This window comes from Osmia bicornis, chromosome 14 (assembly GCF_907164935.1).
Source record: "Osmia bicornis bicornis chromosome 14, iOsmBic2.1, whole genome shotgun sequence".
In the NCBI taxonomy this organism is placed as follows: Eukaryota; Metazoa; Arthropoda; class Insecta; order Hymenoptera; family Megachilidae; genus Osmia; species Osmia bicornis.
The window spans coordinates 5,311,526-5,323,136 of NC_060229.1; the positions used below are offsets into that span (position 1 = coordinate 5,311,526).

General features: G+C 40.5%; 2 protein-coding genes across 9 annotated transcripts in view; one reads left to right on the plus strand and one right to left on the minus strand.

The window, feature by feature from the left end:
- The window catches only part of LOC114875900 (putative polypeptide N-acetylgalactosaminyltransferase 9), a 183,463-nt gene that overhangs the window by 5,086 nt on the left and 166,766 nt on the right, over nt 1-11,611 (minus strand). For 7 of the 8 annotated variants that reach the window (XM_029186731.2, XM_029186728.2, XM_029186730.2 and 4 more), the window contains one exon: nt 2,543-2,653. In XM_029186731.2, coding sequence (XP_029042564.2) covers nt 2,543-2,653 — 111 coding nt within the window. Of the gene's footprint in view, nt 1-1,993; nt 2,099-2,542; nt 2,654-11,611 lie in introns of all 8 variants that reach the window. The other variant, XM_029186733.2, reaches the window with a different exon arrangement.
- Nucleotides 6,435-11,263, plus strand: LOC123988444 (putative polypeptide N-acetylgalactosaminyltransferase 9). The gene is given in 4 exon segments (XM_046288582.1): nt 6,435-6,580; nt 10,361-10,489; nt 10,942-11,014; nt 11,017-11,263. Coding segments are annotated over 4 exon segments (378 nt in total). The 5' UTR covers nt 6,435-6,469; the 3' UTR covers nt 11,082-11,263.

Consider the following 11,611-nt stretch of genomic DNA (forward strand, 5'->3'; position numbering starts at 1 on the left):
TGATACAAAAGCCCAGACGTTCCCTCAGGTTCTGACTCGGTTTAACAACCGTGACAACCAGTTACAACCAAAAACACAATCAGTCGCCGCTCGCTCGACCTCGTAAAGCGCCGCTTTAATTTACCTATTTGCCCTAGCAATTAAGCCACGGTTTCACGGTAATTACGCCGCTGCCACGAGCTTTGCCTCTGACCTGATCAACTCCTGACCATCGACTTTCTATTGTTGTCCATTCGTGGCTACCAAACGAACGATTCGTGTGAATCCATCGAGTTATATATCGCTGATGAATCGAGAAATGGTATCTGAATGATTCTCGCTTCGTTTCGTTGGCGTTTAGTGGAGGGGAGAGGGTTTCGTATACTCGGACGCCTTTAGTTCGGGCCGAGGACCGCTAGGTGGCGGCGAGATGATCATCGTTCTCGCTAGCGGTCGCCCGGCATGCAGTTCGAATATATAGGAGTTCCGAATTTCGGTTTTATAGGTGTCTGGGGCACCTATGACGAGTCTGACAGATGAACCCGAGACGAAACCTGTTTCTCCCCTCTCCTACAATTTCAATAACCTGCTTCTATTCTTACACAGTGATAAAAATGTAGAGGCTTGTAATAATGAACAGAGTTGATTTTTCGTTAATCAATATTAATTTACTTTTCAAGGAAGTAATAGTGACAGCTAATATAAAATTTCTGTACCTACAGATATAGAATATTAAAAATTGAACGACATGCATGCTCTCCAAAATGAATTTATTGTGCGCAGTCACGAACTGATATCCACTGGATAACGAGTAAACCGAATACATACGTGTAAATCAAATATGCATCGAATGTAGTTTTTATGTAAAGCAACTAGATCCCTGTCTGACTATGTACTGTCCTATTCCACTTGTCTGGCAATCTAGCGCACTATTCGCTCGTCTGACTTATTACTTACTTGTTCTACTGATTTTTCAAATTTCAAGGAGAATTCAATTCTATTTAGTATCAACCATTTTACAAAATCATTTTTGTATACATTTGAGTAATGTATAATTTTAATATTTAAGCAAATTACTAATTAAAGTCTGATCAAAGTGTTAAATTCACCAGTAACTGAGCAGAATTGCTAAACCAACAAATTGGTCACGAAATTTAGCGTGGCAGTAAACGCGTTAAAGGGTGCTAAAAGTACCAGCAGCAAGGGGTCAAAAGGATCGATTTATCAGCACCTCTATATGCCCCGCTATCAATAGCCGTTGAAAAGATACATCATAGCCAGGCGAGCGAACATTATTTCGGCCTTAGCGCGCATTTACAACCCACACCAATAATTTTCAGCAGGTGTGCTGCTTCCCACCGGCCGGAAGTTAATTCCGCACAATGGCGGGAAACTAAAAAATGACGACAAGGAACAGATAGCCTTGGCGAGAGAAAGAAGACGACCGGGTCACGTATCACGAAACAACGTGGCGTGAACGATTGATCACCAGCCGTACCAATTAGCGAGCTTACTAATTGCACCGAAATAGGTCGACGCTTAGCACCGAGTTAGCGTGCATGTTAAATGTGTCGCCGTTAATGCACCTGTTTTCTTTCAACCAAAGTGATTACGTGAGTAATCAACGGCAAAGCAAATGTGTAAATAGTATTAAGGAATTTTAATGAGATTTTGATGATGTACATTAGCATAATGGAATCTGGGGTCTTAGGGGAAAGAGAGTCGAACTAATTCAGAAATCAGTTTCAGAATATTTACAATATATTCATTTTCCTGCGAGTGCCTTAAGAAAAAATTAATTATTTTACATTCTACACTCGTATAATTGTTTAAGTATACTTGTTATTTGAAACCACGAGCAAGTTAGATTTTCAAATATCCCATCACCATCCAAGGACCTAACAAAGTCTCGATAGGAGATAACTAGGAAGCCAAATTAGATCACCGCGTGCCCGTAATTATTATAACTATTTATTTAACATTTTCATTCCGTCGAATTTTGAAATTTATGTACCTGATTGCCGCCCTGGCGGTGACAGGGATATAAACCCACTGGCTGGTGCAAGTCTTCAGGTTTCCCTGGTGAATCTATACATATGCTGCTAACCAGGTGCCTGATCTGCATTGGAATTCAACAGATTTGCAAACAGTTACTAACCATCTTACGAACCGGTTGAAACAATTCAATATTGATCTATTATCGGTGATCTTACGTAAGGATTTCACGAAATATTTCCTATCTTCGGACCTTGAATGGAAAGGAAAAACACGAAACCATGCATATAAACACACAAGCCTAGGATGCATATCACCAGCATGCAAGCGTTAGAATGTTAGTGTCTCTTTTCATGAAACGAAAAATCGACTTCTGAGCGAATATAATTCACGTCGAATTTCAATTTCGCCAGAATTCTCGAAGAGACGAAAATAAAGCGGATTCGAATAGGAAAGTCGAGTTTTCGATTCAGGCGTGAAAACGAACTGACAGTGAAACAAACAGCTTGACGGGGCTAAATATATGTTTGACACGAGATTCGTTCAGCTTCGACGCGTCAATTTGTACCTGATTTCCGCCCTGTCGATGGCAGGGGTAGAGTCCAGCCGGTTTGTGCAAGTCTGCCTTGCGTGCCGGCGAATCCAGACAGGTGTTACCTCCCTCTCCGAGATTACGTATCTGTTCATTAGTTAGTACAATCATTTCTGGATTAGTATTCGTTAGCCTGGCACGTTAGTAAACCGTAATATTTCTATCAATGGCGAAGCATTCGTCGCACGAACACCGAAAAAAATAAAATCTGAATAAAGTGAATATTTGTCAGAGTTCAATTGGAAATTTCCGTTTTTTTTTTATATAGAACGGTATAGAATAAAACAATATAGCTTTCAAGCGAGCAAATCGAAAACGTTTGTTACTAAACTACTATACCCGTGATAAGAACAATAGAATTATTGCTCGATATATTTTCGTGTCGGAAAAACACTTTTCATTATTTATCTCGGTGTTCGCGGACCGGTGATATATTTACAGCAACGAAATGCTCGTTTCGCTGCATCTGGAAAAATGAAACGCACAAATCAATGGAAACATAATGATTGAACGAGACATTGAATATATCGCAGGGCCAGCAATTTTCTTTTTCTCATGTCGGAATCTCGGTTAATAAGAAAATCCCTCTACTAATTAAAATAGCGAACGTATTAAATTGTTTTCTATTCATTCTACCGAACGTTCTGAAAGCTTGTTTCTCAACCCGTTCTTAATCAAGCCATTCAACCGAGATTCCAGTGCCGTATCGACGATTCCGTCGATTTTTCCGTCTGCTTCCTCCGTTTCTCCTGAAATTTCCGACCACAGAACAGTTGCCGTGAAACAAAGAGATCAGCGCAGCAACAGGGCAATGCCGTGCCATTTTTTAGACAGACAGCAACAAATCGAAAATGAGCCGAGCTCCTGTTTTGTTCGCGAAAAGCATACCGACCCGTGCACGTGTACCACATATACATGGAATATGTGTTTGTGTGTGCAGGTTTTCATGCAACGGGCGCATTCAGTCACGGAGCTCGGTCAGCAGTCCTGATTTTGCTGGATGCAAGAATTCTGTGGTCGTTGCAGTTTCAACGTGAGCATCTTCATCCCTTTCATCCTCCTCCAATCGTCGTCGCAGGGTGGCTAGAATAAAAACTAGTGATTTATCGTGGAAGGTGGTCTTCGATAAAATTATGAAAGGTTCGTTGAATCGATCCTGTTCCTCGGTTTTATTAACAGACTCGAAGGCTTCTCCGAATGGAACTAATTTTTAAAATATATATATTTGATATTTCTTTTCGTATTCCTGTAATTTTTATTCTAAATGTTATCTCTAAATTTCCCAGCCACGCACGCACTAAGAGATCTAAGAGAGCCATAAATTCAGCCCTTTTCTTCGTTTTCCGGCAGCAGACATGCCAGCGGTGATTTAACACGCATCCCTCTACCCTCGGCAAAAAGGGGCGAGCAGAGAAAGCAAGGTGACAAAAGGAGAGAAATCCGAAAAGGTAAAAACATAAGCTTCCAACCGGCGTGTACCGGTGAAATTGTTATTTCGCATGCAACGGGAACCGCATTCCGAAGTGCTCGCAACGTGAAATGCTTCTTCGCGAAAATGTCCGGCCATCCTTTATACCCTCTCCTCTTTTTCCGTCGCCCTTTTTCCACTATTTACTCGACGGGGGAGGGAAGCAAACACTGGGAGAACGCTGGTGTCAGCCTCTGTGCCATAGATATGGTATCGATCAATCGTTTTCCCCTCCCACGCGGGATATCCTGCGCACTTTTCACCCCCGTTCGACCGAAACGGAATGCGTTTTGCCATATTTTTTCTTTCTCCCTCGGCTGACACCAGCGTTCTCCCAGTGTTTGCTTCCCTCCCCCGTCGAGTAAATAGTGGAAAAAGGGCGACGGAAAAAGAGGAGAGGGTATAAAGGATGGCCGGACATTTTCGCGAAGAAGCATTTCACGTTGCGAGCACTTCGGAATGCGGTTCCCGTTGCATGCGAAATAACAATTTCACCGGTACACGCCGGTTGGAAGCTTATGTTTTTACCTTTTCGGATTTCTCTCCTTTTGTCACCTTGCTTTCTCTGCTCGCCCCTTTTTGCCGAGGGTAGAGGGATGCGTGTTAAATCACCGCTGGCATGTCTGCTGCCGGAAAACGAAGAAAAGGGCTGAATTTATGGCTCTCTTAGATCTCTTAGTGCGTGCGTGCGTGGCTGGGAAATTTAGAGATAACATTTAGAATAAAATTACAGGATACGAAAAGAAATATCAATATATATATTTTAAAAATTAGTTCCATTCGGAGAAGCCTTCGAGTCTGTTAATAAAACCGAGGAACAGGATCGATTCAACGAACCTTTCATAATTTTATCGAAGACCACCTTCCACGATAAATCACTAGTTTTTATTCTAGCCACCCTGCGACGACGATTGGAGGGATGAAAGGGATGAAGATGCTCACGTTGAAACTGCAACGACCACAGAATTCTTGCATCCAGCAAAATCAGGACTGCTGACCGAGCTCCGTGACTGAATGCGCCCGTTGCATGAAAACCTGCACACACAAACACATATTCCATGTATATGTGGTACACGTGCACGGGTCGGTATGCTTTCGCGAACAAAACAGGAGCTCGGCTCATTTTCGATTTGTTGCTGTCTGTCTAAAAAATGGCACGGCATTGCCCTGTTGCTGCGCTGATCTCTTTGTTTCACGGCAACTGTTCTGTGGTCGGAAATTTCAGGAGAAACGGAGGAAGCAGACGGAAAAATCGACGGAATCGTCGATACGGCACTGGAATCTCGGTTGAATGGCTTGATTAAGAACGGGTTGAGAAACAAGCTTTCAGAACGTTCGGTAGAATGAATAGAAAACAATTTAATACGTTCGCTATTTTAATTAGTAGAGGGATTTTTCTTATCAACCGAGATTCCAATATGTGAGAAAAAGAAAATTGCTGGCCCTGCGATATATTCAATGTCTCGTTCAATCATTATGTTTCCATTGATTTGTGCGTTTCATTTTTCCAGATGCAGCGAAACGAGCATTTCGTTGCTGTAAATATATCACCGGTCCGCGAACACCGAGATAAATAATGAAAAGTGTTTTTCCGACACGAAAATATATCGAGCAATAATTCTATTGTTCTTATCACGGGTATAGTAGTTTAGTAACAAACGTTTTCGATTTGCTCGCTTGAAAGCTATATTGTTTTATTCTATACCGTTCTATATAAAAAAAAACGGAAATTTCCAATTGAACTCTGACAAATATTCACTTTATTCAGATTTTATTTTTTTCGGTGTTCGTGCGACGAATGCTTCGCCATTGATAGAAATATTACGGTTTACTAACGTGCCAGGCTAACGAATACTAATCCAGAAATGATTGTACTAACTAATGAACAGATACGTAATCTCGGGAGGGAGGTAACACCTGTCTGGATTCGCCGGCACGCAAGGCAGACTTGCACAAACCGGCTGGACTCTACCCCTGCCATCGACAGGGCGGAAATCAGGTACAAATTGACGCGTCGAAGCTGAACGAATCTCGTGTCAAACATATATTTAGCCCCGTCAAGCTGTTTGTTTCACTGTCAGTTCGTTTTCACGCCTGAATCGAAAACTCGACTTTCCTATTCGAATCCGCTTTATTTTCGTTTCTTCGAGAATTCTGGCGAAATTGAAATTCGACGTGAATTATATTCGCTCAGAAGTCGATTTTTTCGTTTCACGAAAAGAGACACTAACATTCTAACGCTTGCATGACTGTGATATGCATCCTAGGCTTGTGTGTTTTATGCATGGTTTCGTGTTTTTCCTTTCCATTCAAGGTCCGAAGATAGGAAATATTTCGTGAAATCCTTACGTAAGATCACCGATAATAGATCAATTTGATTGTTTCAACCGGTTCGTAAGATGGTTAGTAACTGTTTGCAAATCTGTTGAATTCCAATGCAGATCAGGCACCTGGTTAGCAGCATATGTATAGATTCACCAGGGAAACCTGAAGACTTGCACCAGCCAGTGGGTTTATATCCCTGTCACCGCCAGGGCGGCAATCAGGTACATAAATTTCAAAATTCGACGGAATGAAAATGTTAAATAAATAGTTATAATAATTACGGGGCACGCGGTGATCTAATTTGGCTTCCTAGTTATCTCTATCGAGACTTTTGTTAGGTCCTTGATGGTGATGGGATATTTGAAAATCTACTTGCTCGTGGTTTCGAATAAACAAGTATATTAAGCAATTATACGAGTGTATGAATGTAAAATAATTAATTTTTTCTTAAGTCACTCGCAGGAAAATGAATATTATTGTAAATATTTGAAACTGATTTCTGAATTAGTTCGACTCTCTTCCCCTAAGACCCAGATTCCATTATGCTAATGTACATCATCAAAATCTCATTAAAATTCCTTAATACTTATTTACACAATTTGCTTGCCGTTGATTACTCACGATAATCACTTTGGTTGAAGAAAACAGGTGCATTAACCGGCGACACATTTAACATGCACGCTAACTCGGTGCTAAGCGTCGACCTATTTCGGTGCAATTAGTAAGCTCGCTAATCTGGTACGGCTGGTGATCAATCGTCACGCCACGTTTTTCGTGATACGATGACCCGGGTCTATCTTTCTCTCGCCACGGCTATCTGTTCCTTGTCGTCATTTTTAGTTTCCCGCCATTGTGCGGAATTAATCTTCCGGCCGGTGGGAAGCAGCACACCTGCTGAAAATTATTGGTGTGGGTGTAACTGCGCGCTAAGGCCGAAATAATGTTCGCTCGCCTGGCTATGATGTATCTTTCAACGGCTATTGATAGCGGGGCATATAGAGGTGCTGATAAATCGATCCTTTGACCCCTTGTGCCTGGTACTTTTAGCACCCTTTAACGCGTTTACTGCCACGCTAAATTTCGTGACAATTTTTGTTTTAGCAATTCTGCTCAGTTATTGGTAATTTAACACTTTGACAGACTTTTAATTAGTAATTTGCTTAAATATTAAAATTTACATTACTCAAATGTATACAAAAATGATCTTGTAAAATGGTTGATATTAAATGCAATTGAATTCTCTTTGAAATTTGAAAAATCAGTAGAACAAGTAAGTAATAAGTCAGACGAGCGAACTAGTGACGCTAGATTGCCAGACAAGTGGAATAGGACGGTACATAGTCAGACAGGGATCTAGTTGCTTTACATAAAAACTACATTCGATGCATATTTGATTTACACGTATGTATTCGGTTTACTCGTTATCCAGTGGATATCAGTTCGTGACTGCGCACAATAAATTCATTTTGGAGAGCATGCATGTCGTTCAATTTTTAATATTCTATATCTGTAGGTACAGAAATTTTTATATTCAAGCTCACTATTTACTTCCTTGAAAAAGTAAATTAATATTGATTAAAGAAAAATCAACTCTGTTCATTATTACTAACACCTCTACATTTTTATCACTGTGTAAGAATGGAAGCAGGTTATTGAAATTGTAGGAGAGGGGAGAAACAGGTGTTTCGTCTCGGATTCATCTGTCAGACTCGTCATAGGTGCCCCAGACACCTATAAAACCGAAATTCGGAACTCCTATATATTCGAACTGCATGCCGGGCGACCGCTAGCGAGAACGATGATCATCTCGCCGCCACCTAGCGGTCCTCGGCCCGAACTAAAGGCGTCCGAGTATACGAAACCCTCTCCCCTCCACTAAACGCCAACGAAACGAAGCGAGAATCATTCAGATACCATTTCTCGATTCATCAGCGATATATAACTCGATGGATTCACACGAATCGTTCGTTTGGTAGCCACGAATGGACAACAATAGAAAGTCGATGGTCAGGAGTTGATCAGGTCAGAGGCAAAGCTCGTGGCAGCGGCGTAATTACCGTGAAACCGTGGCTTAATTGCTAGGGCAAATAGGTAAATTAAAGCGGCGCTTTACGAGGTCGAGCGAGCGGCGACTGATTGTGTTTTTGGTTGTAACTGGTTGTCACGGTTGTTAAACCGAGTCAGAACCTGAGGGAACGTCGGGCTTTTGTACACCACGACGGTCGGGATTCGTCGTCTGCGTGATTTTAATGACGAGACGAGTGGCCGGTTACCAGGCTATCCTTTCTACGGGGCTTCGACGTGACAGTGCATGTTTCGCGGTGGTAACGAGCTCCACCTGTTTGTTCCTCTTTTTTTTATTTTCTCCACGCTGTTTTGTGTTTTTTTCAACCCTGACGAAATTTTCAGCCACGTTTCCCTCCTGTTTCTTCCCTTTCAAAGATTAACAAAGTTTGAAAGCAACTCAATTGTGAAAATGGGAATTAAATGAAATTTTTTGTTAATCTTGTCGAAAGTGAAATTTTTCTTTAGAGATAACAAATTTTAAATCAAGGTATTTGATTGACGCGAGTAAATGCCAACAATGTCGAGGATGATTGCGTGGCTAATTGACATCTCGATGATCGAGGGCTTACCGACGATGGACAGATTGTGTAATTAGACTAGACAGGATTAGTAACGGGGAGTAATTGATAGTTAGATAACAGATAATGTAACAATTGACTGACAGAAGGAAGTCGTGTTTAGACAAAGGTAGATCTACGCGTTCAACAGTTGCGTTAATTAGATAATTACTGTTATTGCTGTAAGGCTTATCTTGTGCCTGCTAATTGGTATAAGCTAGCTTTGTAAATAGGCACGAGGAAATTAATATTTTATATTCATTATGCTTTGATTAATTCTTTAAATATTCGATTTTATTTCTTTTTAATTTTTTGCTACTAATAGTTGAATAATTTATTCTATTTTTATTCAACTCGATAGAAATTCAATTTCACCTTTGCACAGTAAAAATAGTTTGAAAACAGGTGTCGGTTGATTTTCGAGGAAGGAAATTACTTCTCAACAGGGTGATATTTTTCTGAAACGGAAGTCGTTCGCATAATCACCGTCATTTTCTTACCGAACATGCTTTATGGTGGTTTGATGTATTCCTCGGCGACAAAATCGATACGTCGTAATTCGTGCATGGCGTTAATACCCGCTTTTTCATTATCCAGAATTTCATTGCTTTTTGGTACACGTTGCACGACAGGGGCTGAAGACCTTTAAATTTTCGACACGGATGGTTCTGATAGCGTGATAACAAATCTGTAACGATTTGAATAAATACTGATCATTCATGGTATTTATTTTTAATTAACTTCTTCCTTATTTGAATATACAAATTGAAATTTCACAGCGACCGTCTTTATTATCTTGATATTTGTCTTAATTTTTAATTAAATTTTTCCTGGATAGCAAAAGTTCGTTCAATCTTCTTAAGCGAATCACAAGAGTTCAAAGTATTAACCAGATTTTACATATACAAATTCGAAACTATTGTTGAAGTAATTACGAACGTGAAGTCGTTTTGCGTTTACATCAAAAACTTTAATGACTTTTAACGCAGAATGGAAGTTCTAAGACTGAAGGAAAATTTTATACCTTTAGTGACGAAACTTTTTTCGATTAAGAATATCTTTCCCTTCACGGATTTAATTATAACTTAGTATAAAAGCTTTGTATGTTTGAAAAATAGCAATTTTAAAAGATTAGAGAGAAAAGATTCTCCGCTGCAAATTCACAGTTTCAAATTCAACGTGGTTCAAAATATTTAAAACATTTTTTTACGCCAGCATTCCCAACTAATTGGAGCGTAAAACAGTTTTTATAATATCCACGTTTCTCGAATTCTTTTTGCAAACGCACACATTGGTAGGCGACTGTCAGAACCATCGGTCATAGACAAACGTTGGAGGTCAAAATCCACGGGCATTAATCTTGATCGTTTGTCACAGTACTGGATGTTGAGCAAGACCGGGGAGATTCGTCGAGACGAGTCGTGCTTGGATTACAGCGGCACCGATGTCATCCTCTATCCATGTCACGGTAGCAAGGGTAATCAACAATGGATTTATAATCCTCAGGTATGTTATCCTTGTGTTAACCAGAAGTAGTGGAACAGGGGTTAAATAATTATAATTCTGTCGCAGACGACTTTGTCATTTCATTTATTCTTATATTTAAAAATTCTTCACATTTTCAAGAAGTACTGTTTTCAAAATAATAGTTTTTCAATTCCTGCAAATACCTCTATCCATGTGACAGTAGTAAGGGTAATCAACAATGGATTTATAATCCTCAGGTATGTTATCCTTGTGTTAACCAGAAGTAGTGGAACAGGGGTTAAATAATTATAATTCTGTCGCAGACGACTTTGTCATTTCGTTTATTCTTTTATTCAGAAATTTTTCATCTTATCAAAATAATAGATTTTCAATTTCTGCAAATTAATAGTTTAAATTCGACAGTGATTCCTAGAAGATCTAGAAAAATCAGCAATCAGAGCAGGCACTATCAAAGACCTTTTTATTTTCAGACGAAGCAGATCAGACACGGTAGCAGCGACAAGTGTCTGGCAATCACCGAAAGCAAACAACGTCTGATAATGGAGGATGTTCGCCGACTGCAGCCAGACAAAGGTGGTCCTTCGAGAATTACGATCCGTCGAAGCTGTGATATCGCGCCTTTTCGCGTCGCCAATCGAAGGATCTCGGCCGGAAGTTCGATCATCCCGGCTCTTGGGTGTCTGTTCAACGTTACTCCGTCGCTAGAACGCGTTTCGGTAGATAGGCGGTGTGGTTTCGAGGCTGGAACGCCTCGAAACGTCGTCGATCAGACACTCGGGATCCATCGCGAGACAAAGACACCGCAAATCTCCGTGGTAAAAAAGAGACAAAGAGAGAAAATAAAATGCTTCGTAGGAAGAGAAACGATCGATGGCCGATCGAACGGCTGTAATTTTCTAAATGTAAGACAGAAGTGCAATAGAAACGTCGTTTGAGGGGTGATCGAGGAGAAAACTGTCCTTTCGATATGCTGTAATCGATGTACAATGAAGACCCCCGGGACACTTTGTGAGTGATCGAGAGTCGATTGTAGCTGGAGGAATGCTTTCGCTGGCATTGAAGGATTGAAAGCTTCCTGAGGAGCGCGAAACGGTAAATAGTTCGGTGTAGGATTTCAATCTCTTCTTCTTCTTCTTGAGA